Raw genomic sequence first — 20,739 nt, 5'->3', positions numbered from 1 at the left:
CGTTACTTCCTAAGATCCAGGTACAATATTTCACCTGCAACAGTTGATGTTATCACTAATGCCCAGGGCTGGAAGGAGCAGCATTCTTTATGCTGCTTTAGGAACCAGCAATGCTATCAGCTGGGGCAGGGGTAAATAACCCAGGGATCAGGGCTTAGCAAGTAAGAATGGGAAGGGAAGGGCTGATTTTTAATTGTCTTGGGCCAAGTCTGGCCAGAAGCATGGCTATGCTTTAAGGCCTTGATTCACCAAAGCACTTAAAGTTACACATGTGCCTAAATCCATCCCTATTTAGCAAAGCACTTAAGCACATTCTTAAGTCCCTATGGAGTCATTTAACTTTAAGCTTGTGTGTTCTGCTGAACAGAGATGGATTTAAGCACACATGCAAGTGCTTTGCTGAACCAGGACTTAAATGTCTTGCTAGGAGAGTGACAGATTAAAAATAAACCAAGAAACAAAATAATCCCTTGCATCAGAAGATGTTTCCCAACCTACCATCAGTGAAATTTTGCTCTACTGGTGTAAATCTGGAGTAAATCTTCTGGATGAGTTTGCCATTTTTGCAACAGTCCTGTGTACCAAGAAACACACATGGGTTTAATTTCACTTTTTTATTATTCAACATTTTATACATAATAAATACAAACTTTTTACAGCCAATATAAAGAAAGCATTTGCACCTATGCTTTCAGTGTATTGACACTGTACATGGTGATGCGTCGAATACATGCCCTGTATGAAGAAGTCAGAGTTAAAAAGGAGGCATATTTTTACAACTTTTCTTATTTTTTTTAAATAAAAGTAGCAGCTCTTACAGAAAATATTTTAAAATACAACTAAAGATATTTAATATAACACTTTCTGAATTTTGAAAGTCCGGATATGAAGGACACAGAAAAACTGGCCAAGAAAACTGAACATTAACATTATGGCAATACTTGCTTTTCTTCAGCATCTTGAAGCTTTTAAAATTTTTGCCAACAATTAAATCTTTTACAAAACTTTTTTTTTTTTAAACTTAAGAATAAGTTTGATAAACACATAAAAAGACCTCAAACAGATCAACAGGACGAGAGATGCAAAAGAACGAAAAACATGGAAAAGAATCTTCAATGGACAGTCATAGATTTCATGACTGACCGATGACATTTTTCTTCAAACAGCTCCACTCTAAGTTAACATCCCACTGGGAGAAGAGATTGGCAAATACTAATGTTTCAGACACCCATCTTGGGTTGTGATTTACATGTGCAAAGTTTATGATAAAATGTTGTAAAATGATTTAATAAATGCAGCCTCAAAAACAAAAAAAAGCCCTCGTAAATTAACTAAATGTAGACACTTAATTTACTGGCTTAGGAAAAATATGAACACACAAAAGTGCATTCAGTATAACCACTATAGTAGCTCTTAAATGTTTTGTAGGTGGTTTTTCCATGAAGCTTTGACCCTCTGGGTATTGCTATTTTCAGAACAGTTTAATGATCATATTTAGAGAAACAACCATTTTCTCCTGGGATGAAGGATTCCCCCCTCCTCTCTTTACCCATTTTTATTCATGTTACAACACAAAATACCCCCACTTTCCTAAAATATCAACAGTTCCTTTCTATAGAGAAATCTGGTGCAAAATTACCCTTGAAGTCCTTGTACTCCCAATATCTTGCATAAAAGTAATTTGAGTTCTTAGTCTCCTCTACTCCTTTCACGCCCAAAGATGGTTTCTGAAGGACTGGAGTAGGCCACGGATTTCCTGGTTCTCTGGTCTTGGCTAGCGAATGGGCTTTGCATGGAGAAATAGAATGGGACTATCCAAAGCAGACGCTAAATAATGCATGTAAGGATTCTGAATGACACTTCTAACTCTAGCCAGATGTTTTGATGGCAAAGATATACTGATAATGCTGATAATAAAGTACACGGCAATAACGGATAAAAGTGACCCACCTACTAAAAAAAAAAAAAATCTGCTAAGAAAAAAATGAAGCTCAATTTCCAGATCTAGACAAAATGTCACTTTTCTACTGGTTGGTTTATGCTATAGAACAAGATGTTGCTACTAATTCAGCACCTCCTTATTAGATACTCTATTACTAAATGAACTGCATAAAGATTAATACAAAGACTATTTTGTTCTGGTTTTTAATTATCGAAGAGGTGTGCATTACTGCAATTAACGCCATATGATCTGCAGCACTTTTCCCGATCTGTAAGATTATTTTCCTTTTTTTTCCCTTCTTTGAGGGGATGAAAGAGGAGCCAGCCTCTTCTTAAACCTATTCTTTTGTTCCCTTTTTTATTCCATAAAATCTGATTACTATTTAATCAGACAGATAATGCTAGTTGAATTGAAAATCTTTAACACATTCCTACAGCAACAGTAATATACTGTACTAATGCACATGGTATAAGTATGCTATGACTAAGTTGCATGAATGAGGCTCTCTCCTAGACCTCCATATAAAAACTGACCATCTTTAGCCAAAAGAGAAACCCGCTCCAACGCATTCCTCTGCTCACTGTTTGGCCCATCTTGGTTTGTGCTAAGGGAGGAAGGATGATGTATATAAAAACAAAAAAGGCACAAAATATTCATGACTGAGGGAAGGAATCCACCATGTCACTGTCACCTAATCCTCCCCACTTCGTGCTCTATGAAAAGTCTTCATCATGCAAAGGTGCCTAAAAACAAGGTTGACCAAACACCACATTTGGCCTTGATTGTAGCACTACTACTTCACTAGTCCAATCATTATACCAGAGTAATTTCCACATCCTCTATCTTCTCCGTCGTCCTGCGATGGTGTGTAGGGGGAGGAGGAGCGGCTCGTACCTGAAATGAGCAACACACACCCGTAACTACCAGAAGACTTATGAAGTTTTGTAAGGTGGGTGAGGTAATATCTTTTATTGAATCAACTTCTGGGACCAACACGGCTACAACACTATATACATGAAGTTCCATGGCTTAAAAACAGAAGCATTGGGTCAGACTCTTAAGCTGGTGTAAACAGGTGTGCCTCTATTCAAGTCAACGAGGCTACACCTATTTACACCAGCTGAGGATCTGGCCCATGCAATGAGGCCATCACTGATATCTGTTCTAGAATTGTTCCAGCTGTCACTGTTTTGATGCATAAACTTTTATTATTCAAGAATGATTAACAGTCCCAATACCATAAACATGCAATGGGGGAATATTCACTCTGTACTGCAATGTGGTTCAGAGTCAATAAATAAATCCAGTTTGTATAACAAACTTGTAATTCTATTGCAAGGATCAGGTGACACCACAGATCACAAGAATGGAGCTTGCGTGGATCGTGATGATACCAGAATTTCTCGCTGCAATAAGCAGCTTACTTACATCTAGTCAGTTACTATTACAATATAGATTTTTTTGTTGTTTAATGAACTTTTGCTTTAACAGTAATTTTTTTTAAAAGAAAAAATTGTATCTTTTCATTGATTTCATATTGTGTGTGAGCTTTTAGACCCAACAGACAGCCTATAAAACCATCCAGTTCTTTTAACTCCAACGACATAGAACTGGGTCTGATGTCCTTTTGATTCTCTCCCACATTAATAAACTTACTACAGCTCTTCTGAGAGCATGATGGTAGACGTTAATGCATTTTGTGAAGGAATCTTATCTCATGCTCTCAGAATGGCTTTGATAGCATTATCACCATGTAAAACAAGAACTGCAGAGAACACAAAATGGCTTCACAATGCTGGAGAGAAGTGGAAGATTATGATTGGCTGTCGGTAATCAGGGGCGGCTCTATGTATTTTGCCGCCCCAAGCATGGCAGTCAGGTGGCTTTCGGCAGCATGCCTGCGGGAGATCCACTGATAACGTGGATTCTGCGGCATGCCTGCAGGAGGTCTGCCAGTCCCATGCTTTCGGTGTACCCTCTGCCAAACTGCCGCCGAAGCCGCGGGACTGGCGGACCTCCCACAGGCATGCCGCTGAAGGCAGCCTGACTGCCGCCCTCACGGTGACCGGCAGGCCACCCTCCCCCCCGCGGCTTGCCGCCCCAGGCACGCGCTTGCCGTGCTGGTGCCTGGAGCTGCCCCTGTCGGTAATATACCTCGCTTCAAATTTTGATTAAAACAAGTGTATTTCAATTTTAATGCTGCTTCAAAACATTTGTTTACTGAGGCATTACGCTACAACGCTGACTCAGGCAGACTGCCAGCAGCAAAAATGCCGTGGAACAGAACTACAGCCCACTAGTGTGATGTGGAAAATCTACAACATGGAATACGAAAGACCCAGTAATTCTATTAGTAGGAGTGAGCTGATGTGAAGAAGCTGTTCAGAGAAGATCTGTTTCTTAAATACTAAAGTGCTTAATGAGACAGTGCTCTTTTGCTCCTGTGTGTCCAGTGGATAATGGCAAACCACTAAACTGTGCAACACATTTGGCTTATGCATATAACCCACTCACTTGGAGTTGTGGGTGCTCGTTACCTTTGACAATATGAATTTAGGTACCCAATTTAGAAAATTTTGGCATAAAACCATACTTAGGAAGCCATAATTCCATATGCTAAAAAGTTAAATTGTACAGAAGGGTGGAAATCCTAAAGATACTATTGTCTGCAACCTCACTGGTTATCAAAAATGCTAGGAAAATATGACTGTCTAAACTTAATTGTGGCTTGATTTATAATTTTTAAACCCCCAAATCTCTTGATTTCAAAGTAATCTCAACAGATGGATTTTGAATTTTTCAGCTAATAAATTCCCTCCTTCCTCATTTGGCAAAATCTCTTTGAAGGTAGCCCAGACTTCTCAAAATGTATTAGTTCTTAGTATTAGGAGCTCCTCATCAGAGGAGCCATGGGGGGGTTACAAATGAGCTTTAACCCTGATGTAAAGGCGCCAACAGGACCACATGCTGAGACAGACTGCTGGCAAACAGATTTCTCTGCCAAACACATTTTGTGGTTGGCAACACAAAATCTCTGAAAAACGTGTATGAAGTACAGGATCCAGCTGCTCCAGCACCTATTTTTTTCAGTTTTTGAATTCTATTATTTATGCATATTACATTCATATACACAGACAGGATTATTACTCACAAAGAGAGTACTAGCTATGTAAAAATGGAAACAACCCTCCAAAGCTTGAAGTAGCAGTGCAAGATTAAAACTAGCACCTATTCTTTTTTATTATTGCAGATCTGACCACCTCCTCTGATTTTGGTTTCCATGATTCAAAATTCAGGTGTTTAGGAAGGTAAATATCAACACCTAGATTAGATAGAAAGTGAATTATTAATAAGATCCAAGGTCATCGTTAAACACATAAATGACCCATTGTGTAACTAGGTGCAGCTCTGTTTTATTGTGCTATTTACTTATCTAACTGGCTGTCATACACATCATGTCGCTTCTTGACACATCTGTGTTCCACTCCACAACATGTGAACAAGCCTTCCTTAGCATATTTTTTTCTGGGGATAATGTTTGCATATTTATTAACCTGACAGATAGGATTTATAATAGGACGTGAAGAATATGGTGGCCCAGATTCTCAGCTAGGGTATCAACATAGTTCCACTGGCTTCAATGGACCTATGCTGATTTGTATCAGCCGGGGATCTGGCCCAGTTTATATAATATTACCACATCACTAAACCCAGCAACACTTGAAGCTTACAGGTCGCAGTTTGCCGTATGAGGTTTCAGGAGCAAGTCGTGGAGGCTGTGAGAATCCAGGAGAATCTGAGCCGAAACTATTTTCTGAAAGAGTGAACAATAAAAACCAAAGCATTGTGTGTGTGATTGAACCAGCTGAATATTGTGAAAAGAACATGTTTCTACTGCAATCTGAAATGTTAATTAAAACAAACATTTGGATATAATGTTTCTTGTACTAGCAAAAAATCTCTTACCATTAGTTGATGGTGACCTGGGGAAGTACTGGGAGCCTCTCTTATCAGGACTATGGTAGGGACTAATTGGTGGCTGGTCATACAGCGGCAAGAGTGGAAGGGAATTGTGAGGCGGCTTTGGGGATATCTGTGTTACAGAGGAAAAGAGATGCTGCAGAGATTCATTCTTCAGCAAGTTCAATGAATACGCAGGTATATACTCACTAACTGATACACTGGTATCCCAATTGCTTTAATCTAGTGAGAAGTTGTATCTGTCAGATAAAAGTGCTTATCAGCTGTATTTGGGGAGAAGAGAGAGGATATAATATAGCGATTAAAAAAAAAAATCACAAGTGGCTATTCCGAGCAGATTTTTCCTCATTTCCCCAGCAGTTGTAATCTAGACAGGTTTTGTTTGAAGGTTGTTTTAAAAACATATCAGCCTGCTGAGCGCATCTCGCCAAATACACCTCCACAAAATAATGTTCATGATCATGAGTTTTATCATTGCTTGACAGCACGTAAGTCATTTAAATGCAGAGAGGAATAAAAAGTAGGAATAATGAAACTCACGCATTTTACTGCAAAAAGGCATCGGTAAGGAGAAGTTAGTTTTCTATAGCACTTGTAAAGCATCGCATGCACCTACAATGCTATAGAACAGGTAGTTATGCTACACCCTACCATACACTGCTTATAATTTAAAAGAACAGTGGGCACATTGCAGTGAACAGACTGGCATGTGCCCATTATTGCTGATAAGCTTCTAGCAACAGGTGAGGAGGAGGAGGAGGAGGAGGAGAAGAGGGGATGGGAGCTTTTAATATTGGGAGACTGTTCCAAGCATAAGGGGTGGTACAGAAGAAAGCATGATTTCATTATCTGTTTGTCTAGAAAGTATTACTCACAGACTTTAAGGTCAGAAGGGACCATTATGATCATCTAGTCTGACCTGTACAACGTAGGCCACAGAATCTCACCCATCCACTTCTATAACAAACCCCTAACCTATGTCTGAGTTATTGAAGTCCTCAAATTGTGGTTTGAAGACCTCAAGCTGCAGAGAATCCTCCAGCAAGTGACCAGTGCCCCATGCTGCAGAGGAAGGCGAAAAACCTCCAGGGTCTCTGCCAATCTACCCTGGAGGAAAATTCCTTCCCGACCCCAAATATGACCATCAGTTAAACCCTGAGCATGTGGGTAAGACTCACCAGCCAGCACCCAGGAAAGAATTCTCTGTAGTAACTCAGATCCCATCCCATCTAACATCCCATCACAGACCACTGGGCATACTTACCTGCTGATAATCAAAGATCAATTGCCAAATGAATTGCCAAAATTAGGCTATCCCATCATACCATCCCCTCCATAAACTTATCTGGCATTAAGACTAAGCTTGATATGTCTTTTGCCCCCACTACTCCCCTTGGCAGGCTGTTCCAGAACTTCACTTTAAAAACCGTTGTCTTTTTAATCATTATCACAAGCTAGAAAAAAATTGCTTGTATAAAAACTGCAACTCCTACCAAATTGCAACACAGCCTGTATTCTGACATTTTTATATCTGATTCTGCCAAACTCTTGCATGGCTCAGTCAGGAGAAATGTGTTGTACAATACTGTGGTTGTACATACAGTAACTCCTCACTTAAAGTTGTCCCGGTTAATGTTGTTTCATTGTTATGTTGATCAATAAGGGAACATGCTTGTTTAAAGTTGCGCAGTGCTCCCTTATAATGTTGTTTGGCAGCCACCTGCTTTGTCCACTGCTTGCAGGAAGAGCAGCCCGTTGCAGCTAGCTGGTGGGGGCTTGGAACCAGGGTGGACCGGCAGCCCCCCCATCAGCTCCCTGCTCCCCTAAGTTCCCTGTGTGGCAGCCGCCCAGCAGGCTTTCAATGCGGCAGTTCAGCTGTCCCTCCTCCCACTGCCATGTGCATCTCCTGCCCTCTGCCTTGGAGCTGCTCCCGGGAGCCTCCTGCTTGCTGGGGGAGTGAGAGGGGAGGGGGGGAAAGGGAGGCTAATATCAGGGTGTCCCCCCTCCTCCTGCTTACCCTATCTTCATAGGGTGTGTGTGTGTAGGGGGGGATGGGACATGACAGGGCTCAGGATGGAGGAAGCTTGCAGGCAGCAGCTGCTGTCTCAACTTCCTGATCTAAAAAGGCAGAGTGGGGTCAGTGTACTTAAAGGGACAATGTGCATCACACACACACACACACACACACACACACACACACAGTGTGTGTGTCTGTCGCTGCTATTCTGTCTCCCTTCCCTCCATTCATGCTGCCTTGTAGAATATGAGGCTACATTAACGTGTTACGCCTGGACGGCTCAGCTGAGTTCTAGTTCATCACTTAGCAGTAAGGCATTTCCTCAGAAATATCCCACCCTCTGACTCTACCACCTCAACCAGGCTTCACAATCATCATTGCTGGGTACACTATTCAATTGTTTGTTTAAAGTGTGTGTGTGTGTGTGTGTGTGTGTGTGTGTGTGTGTGTGTGTGTGTGTGTGTGTGTGTGTGTGTGTGTGTGTGTGTGTGTGTGTGTGTGTGTGTGTGTGTGTGTGTGTGTGTGTGTGTGTGTGTGTGTGTGGAAATTGTTTTCCCTGGAATCTAACCCCTCCATTTACATTAATTCTTATGGGGAAATTGGATTCGCTTAACATTGTTTTGCTTAAAGTCACATTTTTCAGGAACGTAACTACAGCGTTAAGCGAGGAGTTACTTTATCTGACCTAAGAGCATCCCTGTTCCAGAAGGCAAGAGGTTCCCAGGTATCTCTAGCTGTGAATTTAGGCTGGGTTGACCAACTCAGCGTACCCCAACTCACTATCGTTATAATCTGTATCTAAAAGGTGTCCTGCAATATGTCACTGGAAAACTTACTAGTTTTGTCATATGTCACTGATCATCAATATTCTTGCATTATAGATGTATGGACAATCAAAAAAGGATTATACAGATATGCTGCAACTATGACTAAACTGTGTTTAAACCAGAAAGTCCAGGGGAGTTGATAAACATTTTTTCCCCAGACAAAGGAATACGGTTCTGCCCGCTTGAATGCGTCTCCCATGTAAATTGAGCAAGGTGTGACCAAAGACAAAGAACATTTGTATGCCAGGCAAACAAAGCCATCACAAGAGCAAGTGGGGAAAAAGTGATCACCTACTCTCAGCAGGGAAAGGAGACTGCACTCCCAGGAAGCCTTTCTGCCTCTTGAAGCCGGGTCAATGAACTTTTAGAGATATGCTTTTCAAAGGTTTACTGGACTAGAAAGAGAGGGGCAGAGAACCCCTAAGTTATCCTTCATCTGAGCAGACAAGGAAAACCCCAGCCTTGGACCACGTGGGGCTCCTGACTCAGAGCTAGTCAGCCATTGCTGGAAAAAGAAGATTGGCGAGGAAACTACTTTGAAGAAACAGAGGGGTAGCCATTTTAGTTTGGATCTGTAAAAGCAGCAAAGAATCCTGTGGCACCTTATAGACTAACAGAGGTTTTGCAGCATGAACTTTTATGGGTGAATACCCACTTCTTCGGATGCAAGGCACTTCTTGCATCCGAAGAAGTGGGTATTCACCCACGAAAGCTCATGCTGCAAAACGTCTGTTAGTCTATAAGGTGCCACAGGATTCTTTGCTGCTTTTACTTTGAAGAAAGACAGTGGAGCTTGTTATGATAGATCCTCGCCATTAGAAAGCGTATGTTTACTGTTGTTTGTTTATAACCCTTTCTCTCTTTATCCCTTGTACTTGAACTCGCTTAAAACATCTCTCTTTTTGTTTTACTTTTTACCTAAACAAACCCAGTGTGTTTGGATTGAACTGAAGTGATTGTTAACTCCAGTCAAGATAACAAACTGCTGTTTCTGTCTCATTAAGTTGGCAGCTCCCTAATGTTCTGTGAATATACACTTGTAGGGGCTGTGCGTTGCAGAGAGACATCTCGGAGGAATTCGGGGGCTGGAGTTCACTGACTGTTACCTGCTAGGCAAGGTTTGGGCTGGGAGAGACCTGAGGAGTTTGCTGGCTAGGCAGACAAGCCGGTGTGTCAGGAGCTGTTGTCATACTGTGCAGCTACAGCAAAGTTCCCGCCTGCTGAGGCTGAGGGAGATAGCACGTGTCTCACAGCTCAGCGTATCCCCAGCAGCTTGCCACAACTTATTTCTCATGTCAGTTTGCATGGTCACTTCTCAAAGAGAAACGATAAAAAGCACTAGATAAATTACCCTCTGGTGAAGGCACTGAATTTTTATTTCTAGCAACACTGTTTTTGTAAATAAGAAAGTATTAATGATTTATTATGCTATAAGTTGATTAAATACAAAATTAGTGTATATATTTAGATCATAACATTGCACTAAGCTGAGGATGTACTTGTTAAAATCCTACATCTGAATGTTCTGCCCTCTAAAACTTTGTGAAAGTATTGTACAGCTTCAGATATGAAAGCATTAAGATATGATTGTCTGAGCTGATAATATTGTTTTTGCCAGGGTCTGTTTGATCTTTCGATCTACTCCATAAATTAATTACAGGAAGGAGATTGAGAATTTCCTCCTTCGTTCATTTCCTTTCTCCTCTAACTATCCCTTTATTCTGTGCACAAATATTTTATGATTGCCACAATACATCATTTGATGATTATAATATTGGGTCACACAATAAAGGAAAGCAGTTCCTTTTTGTGTTTTGTTTTGTTTAGGGAATGGGGAGGAGGGTCCCTGTAGCCCTTTCCCTTTTTCCTTGCTTTGAATCCCACGTTCTTATAGTAGCCACCACTCTCCAACAAAAAAGACACCTGGAGCTTGTCAAAGCTCTTCACTAACTGGAGGGAAGAGGACGCTATACAGAAATGCCTGGGTCTCCTGTGTGGCAATGCAGAACACTAGCAAACCAGGCCCAAGCTTCATTTTTCACATACCTGAATATCTCCAGTCCACTGAGTCTCTCCATTTTCCGAGGCTGTAAGTTCTTCCACTAACACAGATGGGAAAACCCCAACACGACCATTGAATTCCCCCTCCCAGAAGCCATCATCATCCTGGTTCTCCTTGTTCAAGATACGGATGATTGCTCCTTCTGGGAAGGACAGCTCGTCATCTGTCTGGCTCTCATAATCATAAAGTGCTTTTACAAAACAGACTAGATTGGGAGATGAAAGATTATAATCAGAATGAGCTACTTTTTTTTTTTAAATGCACAGTATATATCTTTGCTAAACTGAACAGGACTTTAGTTTGACTTTAGTGTGACTAATGTTGACAATCACAGCATTATGAGACATATCTAGACACATCTGGTAGATTCCAGACATGGACACGGGTACTAATGAAAATGGCTGCCCTCAGGTAAGGAGATACCTGTCCCAAACCCCAGGCATACCATTCATCTGTAGCAAGAGAACGTTATCAAGAATAAAACTAACAGGCATGTTTTATTTATTAGTATTTACCGCTGGAGTCTCCATTTAGGCTTCCTGAGACTAGCTCAGCTTCAGCTGAATTATTTGAGGTGTGTGACCGACTGTCCAATGCCGCAAGCGACTGCAGCATACTCAACAGACTGTTGGAGGTTGGGAACTGCAGATACTTCTCTGGCACATAACCCACTTGGCCTGCTTTATTTCGCGCCTATAAGTAAACCGGATGAAAATGTATCAAGTTTTTGCATACTGCTGTAAAAGACCATAATAAGAAACAAAAACAGATCTTCCAGTCCCCTTTCAAAATGCTATAAAGGAAGGAAAATGCGCAAGGAAAATCAGTACCTTTACCCAGTCTTCCATGTCTCCATCTTCAATCACTTCCAATACCTCATGTTCCTCAATGGTCAGTTCATCTGGCTGAGAAGCCTGGAATGTACAAAGGTCATATACGAAATGAAGAACGTTACTTGCCAGGTACGTGCCCATCACAGAAACCAGAAATTTAAAGGGAAACTGTCACCTTCAATATTTTTTACACTAACTTAAAAAAAATATATAAAGTTTTGATACAGTCCCCTATAAATTGTATGTCCTGGATTTTTTTTTTTTTAAAAACCTCTGAAAACATTTTAATAAGGGTTTTTTTCTATTCTCTTACTAATATTTATAAGTAAGTTTTTCAGTCAAGGGAGTCTGTAAAATTTATTACTAAAATGTTTAGTGATTCATTGGTACGAAAGACACTATGTGAAAGACGGCATACACGTGTTTAAGGTTAAGCATGTGTGTAGGCCCAATGAAGTGAATGGGACGACCCACACATTTAAAGTTAGAAGTGTCCAAGTACCTTGCTGAACTGGAGCCTAGATGTGGTTAACAAAACTTTATTAAACTTGTTAAAAGTTGATTAACTTTTACAATAATACATTTATAGCATTACTGTAACTTTACACATTTAATGTATATTATTATTGGGCTAAATCTTGAGGTCCTTTCTTGGGAAAACTCCCACAGGCATCATTATTATAAAGTTTATTATATGTTTCTGTGATAACTCACCTACTGATAAGAGACTGAGATTTAAAAAAAAATACAAACCTTATATGAATAAACGACTTTGCAGGTTAGTGGATAATTTCGTAGCGTTCCAGAAGGACTGGAACTACTATCATCAAAAACATCCATGCTGTCTTCAAATTCTTCCCCTTCCTCCCTTTCTGCATCAGCATTAAGCTATTAAGAGAAATTAATTTGTAACTGCATTGGATTATAAAATGATGATGAAAAAACAGTAAAATCAATGGTTTAGGTTCTATTGTAACTCCAGCTACTTGAAATTCTAGATTCCAAATCTGCTGGTGACTGAGTAGTGCTACAATTTAAGTTTCTATCTTTGAAAAACGCCAAAGGAGAAATGCCACCACTAAAAATCAATATATTTGTTCTCCAAATAACTTCAGGAAAATAGTAATCCGTTTGAGTAAATATCCGGAAGCAAAGAATGCAAGTTATCAATTAACATTTATGTCGGACTCAACAACCTCTCTTAACTGAAGAGCAGTCACCTGTGTTTTAAACATACACTAAACCTACATACTGCTGGAATGTAGGGCCCAAGTGTTTGGAAAAGAGTACTCTTATGTGGAGGTATTACGGAAGTGACAAGTCCAAAGTACAGTAGCCATTCTTCAGATTACCATAGAAAGTTTAATGGAGAAAGAATAATGTACTAAAGAACCACATTGTTAAAAGAACAATGAACCTATGTCCATAAGGTACAAAATGAAGCTGCACTAAGAATGAAGTGCTAAAACTTAAAAAACAAAACCAAACAAAAACACCCGCTTTCCTTCAAGTGTATTGCTGACAAAGTAATTCAGTTTTTCAGTTCAGTTTATATGAAAAAAAAGGTCCGTAGGGGAAGAAGAAGAATTAAAATAAAAAGTATTTATAAAAAGCTAAATAAAGGCAGAAGTGGGTAGGCTGGAAAAAATACAAGTTTCTGTAAACACAGTGTGAGCAGTGATGACACGCACTGTACTTTGGTTTGGTGCCTGGATTAAATACTGGATAAACCTTCTACCTCATGAAAAAAACCCGCCACCTTTCAAAACCAAAGGCAATACTGCTAGATTTTACCATTCTTAACTTTTTATTTATTCTTTGTAATTTGTTTAATTTAGTGAATTTTGTGCTCCTCATGAAAGCAAGAAGGCACAGCAGAGCGAGGTGTAGAGCAGACAGCTACTGTGCAGACTTCCCAAATCTGTTCTGCCAAAACACTTCAGGCCACACCTGCAACATCCTTGCTATTCTAGTCTTGGTCATTGCCTGAGCAGAATGACATAGGATGTGGGGATTTTGTGATACAGATTGATGTTCACAGCTTTGCCTAGGAGCAACCAACTCATTCTCTCATTTTACCTCAGCCATATTTGAAGCTAGGTAGTGCACTAACTAAATCCACTGTACTAATTATTTTGACTGGATTATAGCTTTGTAATTCATATGAATTTAGACCAGTCTTTCCACCAAAGTCCAGACGGAATGTTAACAGACTGCCATAACAAAAAGTACGGTATTTAATATTCTATCTAGTTAACACATTGACTTTTTAAATTTGACATTCCGTAGATTAAGGTAAATTTAAGGTCTTCACAGTTCCTACAAATATCATTTGCTAAGCCTGGTCTCCCTCAAAGCAGCCACTGCTGAACCTGTAGCTGAGATCCATATGAAACATCATGGAAAGTAGCATATCATATTTAGAAACATTTGTTCATAAAACATCTGGTCCTGGTTTTCCAATATAAAGAAGAAAAATACATTTTAATGTTGACAGTGTGACTATTCAAAAACCCCTTGACTAGAATCTATTTGAAAAGCAGAGATATAGAACACAAAGAGGAGAAAACAACATTCAAGATACAGAAGCCCTAATGACTGGATTTATATAGCTTTTCTTTCTATACAAAATCTGCTAATGAATGACAATGTAAACACAGAACAAATGTGTCAGCAGCAGGAACAGCAAAGGCACACAAACTGAACCCAACACAAGAATAAAATCACATAAAAGTAACAGGGCATCATTTACATAACATTATGTTAGATAATTTAATTATCTTGTCTCAACTATACATACACACACACACACGGGCAGATTTTCTGCTGGTGACTAAATTACTATCTAGAAGTCTTTTATTTATCCTCAGAACAGACGGAGCTCCATCAACAGCAGAAAAAAATCAATTCACTGCTATTCTGACTTGGATGAACAACTTCTAGGAGTAAAAGGAGTTGAGATTTCATACCCACTCACTCCTTTGACAGCTCTGCTGAAACTGCAAAAGTGTCCATCAGTTGCAAATGTGATGTGTAAAAGCAGCAAAGAGTCTTGTGGCACCTTATAGACTAACAGACATTATGGAGCATGAGCTTTCGTGGGTGAATACCCGCTTCGTCGGATGCATATAGTGGAAATTTCCAGGGGCAGGTATATATAAGCAAGCAAGAAGCAAGCTAGAGATAACGAGGTTAGTTCAATCAGGGAGGATGAGGCCCTCTTCTAGCAGCTGAGGTGTGAAAACCAAGAGAGGAGAAACTGGTTCTGTAGTTGGCAAGCCATTCACAGTCTTTGTTTAATCCTGAGCTGATGGTGTCAAATTTGCAGATGAACTGAAGCTCAGCAGTTTCTCTTTGAAGTCTGGTCCTGAAGTTTTTTTGCTGCAGGATGGCCACCTTAAGATCTGCTATTGTGTGGCCAGGGAGGTTGAAGTGTTCTCCTACAGGTTTTTGTATATTGCCATTCCTAATATCTCATTTGTGTCCATTTCTCCTTTTCCGTAGAGACTGTCCAGTTTGGCCGATGTACGTAGCAGAGGGGCATTGCTGGCATATGATGGCGTATATTACATTGGTGGACGTGCAGGTGAATGAACCGGTGATGGTGTGGCTGATCTGGTTAGGTCCTGTGATGGTGTCGCTGGTGTAGATATGTGGGCAGAGTTGGCATCGAGGTTTGTTGCATGGATTGGTTCCTGAGTTAGAGTTACTATGGTGCAGTGTGCAGTTACTGGTGAGAATATGCTTCAGGTTGGCAGGTTGTCTGTGGGCAAGGACTGGCCTGCCACCCAAGGCCTGTGAAAGTGTGGGATCATTGTCCAGGATGGGTTGTAGATCCCTGATGATGCATTGGAGGGGTTTTAGCTGGGGACTGTATGTGATGGCCAGTGGAGTCCTGTTGGTTTCTTTCTTGGGTTTGTCTTGCAATAGGAGGCACCTCTGTGATGTGGGCACCTCTGGCTCGAGACCATGAATCATTTTACAGAGGCTGCTGAAAAACTATCAAATGATAATGTGGGCTGAATTTGAACCTAAAAGGTGAAAGATACTATCCCATTACAATCATCCAAACAATCACAGTTCCATGTTCACAGCTAACCAGCCACCTGGGAAGTACACTCATGGTTGGTTGGTTGTTGGTTTTTATTTTCTGGTTATTTTTTTTAAAAACTGCACACTAGTTTTGATTATTATCCATCTCAGCGGAGTTGAGAGTCATGAGTGACTAACAAAACCGGCCATCATTATCTTCCTCTTTCATAGGATAAATAGACTGCGTCATCCCAATTACACTAATATAGAACAGCAGTATCAACCCATTTTCTAGGTGGCATTAAATCACAAAATTGTGACAAAAGCTTTAGTTGGCACCTAAGTAGAATAAATAATTTAGTGTTCTGTCCCCAAACTGTGCATTTCTCCATTACATCACAAAGCCCAGCCAGCTGGCTATGTGAGGTGACATTGATTCCTTAGGCTTTTTACACTATTGTATCTTTTCAGCAGGTTAAATAAATATTGAGATATCAAGCTGTTTCAGCTATGCTATTTTTTAATTTATAACTCATTAAAAGACAATTCATTTAGAGCTCTGGTGAACAAATGATCTCATAACAAGACCAGACACGAAGAACACAAACTTTGCTCAGCTGTGCATGACAAAGCACAGGTAGAAGGTTGAAGCCTTAACATTAAAAACTGCCTGCTCCTAGGGAGTGAAGTGAAAGTGCATCTCGTATGAAAAGCAAGCAGTAAATTTTTAAAATTGTAAGCAAAGTAATGTCTGTAACAGCTTTAAGAAATACCATCTATGGGCTGTCCTCATCTGGCCTGCCAAGGTCAATATAATCCTTTATACACAAGGGAGTGTGTATGTGTAAAGGGGGAAAATGGAAATTACATTTTATCCTCCCACGCTGTAGCATCTGCCAGCTTGCGAGGGACTGGCACTAGCTCTAGATGTGGAGCCAACTGTTTGCATGTCTGATTGGATAGAGGAAGGGTACTGGGAAGAATCCAGTTTCTGCAACAGGAAGCTGAAGGAGGTGGGGTAGAAGGAGAAGAAAGGGAAAAAAATACAGTTAAACATAGCAATGCAGCTATTCTCATCTATTATCGCTTGAAAGGGCTTAAACCAAAACCCGGATGAGAATGCTCCTGTGCCTTGGGAAGTCTGAAACCTGGCACTGAATTTTATGAGACTCAAGTCGCTAATTGTAACACCACCCCTGGGAATCCTGCCCCAGAGACAGAGTTGTGAGAACAAGGATTGTAAATAGCCTGTAGCATAAATAACTTTTAATAAAGTTTGGAGTATAAGTCCAATATTTTCTGGAAGCCAAAGCACAATGCACAGAGAGTGAATTCAGGATGCTTCCACTGGATTTCTGCTTCTTGTGCAGAAATTAGATGGATGCAGACACAACGTTCTGAATTTCCAACAAGAGACCCATCTGTGAGGGTTTGCCACCAGAATACTCGGCCATTGACAAGAAAATGGTAAAGATACAAAAGAGCCAAGGAAAGGTGGTAAGGAGATGGGTGTGTGTAAATGCTGCATCCTGGCTAAGCAGGCCCTTCTGTTTCTTGAGAGCAGCCAGGGAAGAAAAGCCCGTCCTCAAAGGCATGAGGACATAAACTACAAACCACCCTCCCGCCACAAAAAAGATTTTGTTTATACTCCAAGTAGCTGTCAAAAACATTAATGCGAAGTGTGAATTTAACCACAAATAGTAAAGGCATTTGCCCACTGCAATTAAAAAAGCAGCCCTCCTCCGCTCCCCCCCATAATTGAGACCAAGTTTGTAAAAGCCTTTGAACTTTACGTGCTTTGCCGTATGCTAAGTGGATATATAAAATCTGACATTCTGTTTGAGACAAACTAACTAAACTTTCAGGAATTTTATTTTTGCCTGCTTCCAATGAAGAGCAACAGACTGGCTAGTTTTACTGCCAATGGTGACATCTCAGCATTGCATGCCATGTAAGAAAAATAAGATTAATAGCTCTTTTTTAGTTCTTTCTTTCTGTTTTTTAAAATAGGATTTATTGGTTTAGGCAATATTTATCAGTGTCTGTTAGTGTTTATTTTGAGACACATTATTCTTTGGGCAAGGTGAGGGGGAAAAGAAAATTATTAACTTTTCCTGCTTCTTGAATTAGATTAAAAAAATTAATCTCTTCCAGAGTTGAACATCCAAGTAAGCGTGAGAGACTTATGGCCTACTTTGCCTACTCCGTAAACAACTGTAGACAATACAAAAATGGAAAGTTTGATGTATATTATAGCTAACGCTAAGATTTTGTCATGGTTATTTTTAATAAAAGTCATGGACAGGTCATGGGTAAAACAAAAATTCATGGAAGCAGCTTTTGCTGCTGCAGCTCCATGGCTGGGAGCTGTGGGGTCCCCGCTTTGCTCACGGTGGCTGGGAGCTGCAAGGTGACCGTATTTCCCAAAGAGAAAATTGGACACCCCCAGCCGCTTGCCCGAGATGTTCCCCTTCCCCTTGTGTGAGGCTGTCGCCCGTTGCTGGAACCCTAAGGAGGGCCCCCCCAGGAGCCTGCCACCTGTCACTGGAACATTGCAGGGGGCCCCGTCGCTTGTCGCTGCTGTCACCTGTCGCTGGAACCCTGTCAGGGCCCCACTGGCTGCCAGAGAATGTCAAGGAGGTCTCTGGAAGTCATGGATTCTGAGACTTCCATGACCTCAGTGACATAAATGTAGCCTTAATTATAGCCTATACAAACCTATTCTTGTATTTTTGGATTGGCCTGATTTAATTGCTTTGTAGCTAAACTATTGACATACCGTAAAATGTTCACAAGCATCTAATGACTTTGGAGCCCAACTCCCACTTTCAAAAGTGACTTAAAGGCACTTAGGAGTTCAAGTCTCAGTGAAAGTCGGTGGAATTTAAGAGATTAAGTGCCTCAGTTACTTTTGAAAATAGGATTTAGGCTCTTAAATCATCTAGGTGTTTTCTAAATTTTATGAATGCTCCCTTTCATCCAATTATCCCATACACCATTGAGATGCTGTAGCGGGGTGGTCACCCTGCTCCAGCCCTGAAGGGATTAAAACAGCCCTGGGGAGCCAATAGAAAAAGGCTGTGAGGCAGCCAATCAGGGCCAGGCTGGGCCCTATAAAAGAGCGGCAGGGCCAGAAAGCAGGGCAGTCTCTCTCCAGCCCTGGAGGGAGAGGGCCTCGCTGCTGGGGAACATATGGTACCTGAAGCAGAGCAGTGCTGGGGAAAAGGGCAAGAGGAACTGGGAAGCTCCAGCCTGGCAACTCACCCGGCGGAGGCCTTGGTCAAGGCCTAAACAGGTACTGGGGCTGCAGAGGTGCAGCCCGGGGATAGGCAGACGCAGCAGGTCCTACCCTCTTGCCAGTGATGAGTGGCCATTACAGACTGCAGCTTGCCCCAGTGAGCACGGGCTAGATGACGACTGGCAGTAGCCACTGAAGCAAGGTGGGTTTAGAGGGTTGGGGGTTCCCCGGAGAGGGGAGACCCAGAGTGTGGGGGTCCTGCTGGGACAGAACCCTGAGGTAAAGGGCACCAGGGTCCGGGAGGGACACAGGGACAGCGGCAGGTGAGACACTGGCCTCCAGAGGGTGCTCTATATGCTGGAAAAGAGCTAATTCCCAGATGACCAGCAGGAGGCGCTGCACCAGTGAGCCTTCGCTACAGATTGGTATAAAACACCTGATAGGGAATCAAGGTACGTAAAAGTTACACTGAAGTTTTCTAGTGTTAGCTGTCTAACAGCTATGCTTCCTCAATTTTCTTTCTTCTTGTTTTAATCCCGCATTAATTGTGATCTATGTACCAGTGTCCAGGATGCACATTAGCCAAGGTTCAAAGAGAAACAAGAGATCAAGGTTACAAACTGGATACCGTACCAGGTGTGAAGAGCCATTATTGTTCACTGCAGGAAGGCTTGCCCAGCGTTCATTTTCCAGTTCTTCCATCACTTGATTCATTGCACTCTTCAACCACGTATCAACACACACCCCTATCTGCTTTAGCAGATCAAGACGAGCCTCTGCTTTGAGTTTAATTATCTGAAAAGACAAACACGGAAAAATTATCCAAATTCTTTCACATTTAGTTTTAATTTCTGCTCACAATTAAAATACACCCTTTTCTAATCCACCAATTAGACTACACAGGAAGCTTAGAAATCAGTTCCACTTTGGAAACAAGTCCAGTTACTCATTTGTTTGCCTGCAGAGATGCAAAATACCAGCTTATCCAGATTCCACAAAATGAGATTTTCAACATCACGTCCACCCACTTATACAAACTTGCTCTTTGTATATTTTATGGGAAATTTATCATCTTAAAAAAAATAAAATTTTAAAACCAATTTTTTACATGTAAGACGTAGAATTACTGGAACTGAAAAATAGGAGAAAAATATGTCTATACTTTTCCTATACATTTACTTTATGCATTTAGCAATACTAAATGAATACTATACAATACTAAATACAGTTCCCTTCATTAGTGCAGACTTTTCACACTGGAACAGGGGAAAGAAAATGTTTATAAAAATAGGAAAATGTGATTGTAAAAACTGATGGAGGAACTCAGACAATGGCAGTATCTGAAACTACTCCCTTTTTTAAAACTGACAATTTCAAGTTGATCACATCTCTTTCATAGTAACAAATCAAAGATCCCCCCCACCAGCACACACACACACTGTTCACTCATATCTAAAACTGGAAGAGTCTGTGGTCTCGTCCAGTACACAGGAGAAATAGGTAACAGCTCTCTGCATGAGTGCAGTTATCACGGGATATGGGGTTTTAAGGAGCTACTGCAGCAAAAGTATATATTGCTACTTAGCATTTAATGCTGTCTCCACAAGTGCTTTAGAATTATTACTACTTGTTTACAGAGGCCTAGAGGCTCCACCTGAGATCAGGGCCCCACTGTATTAGACCCTGTACAAATTGATAGTAACACAGTCCCTAACCCAAAGACATTTAGATAGACAAGATGAAGGATGGGGAAGGGAAACTGAGGCACAGAGATGACGTGACTTGCCAATAGTCACACAGCAGGCCA

At 40.9% G+C, this 20,739-nt stretch overlaps 1 protein-coding gene across 5 annotated transcripts in view; it reads right to left on the bottom strand.

Annotated features, from left to right (window-relative positions):
- Positions 1–599: 599 nt before the first annotated feature.
- The window catches only part of FCHSD2 (FCH and double SH3 domains 2), a 252,994-nt gene continuing 232,854 nt past the window's right edge, over positions 600–20,739 (bottom strand). For all 5 annotated transcript variants that reach the window (XM_039546283.1, XM_039546268.1, XM_039546293.1 and 2 more), the window contains 8 exons: positions 19,566–19,727; positions 12,416–12,550; positions 11,660–11,743; positions 11,345–11,522; positions 10,814–11,034; positions 5,909–6,035; positions 5,674–5,756; positions 600–2,836 (listed from right to left, as the gene is read on the bottom strand). In XM_039546283.1, the coding sequence (XP_039402217.1) occupies positions 2,756–2,836; positions 5,674–5,756; positions 5,909–6,035; positions 10,814–11,034; positions 11,345–11,522; positions 11,660–11,743; positions 12,416–12,550; positions 19,566–19,727 (1,071 nt within the window). In that variant the 3' untranslated portion in view covers positions 600–2,755. The remainder of the gene's footprint in view (positions 2,837–5,673; positions 5,757–5,908; positions 6,036–10,813; positions 11,035–11,344; positions 11,523–11,659; positions 11,744–12,415; positions 12,551–19,565; positions 19,728–20,739) is intronic.

The sequence above is a fragment of the Mauremys reevesii genome, linkage group 1, assembly GCF_016161935.1.
Source record: "Mauremys reevesii isolate NIE-2019 linkage group 1, ASM1616193v1, whole genome shotgun sequence".
Taxonomy (NCBI): domain Eukaryota; kingdom Metazoa; phylum Chordata; order Testudines; family Geoemydidae; genus Mauremys; species Mauremys reevesii.
This window is presented reverse-complemented; position numbering and strand designations above follow the sequence as displayed.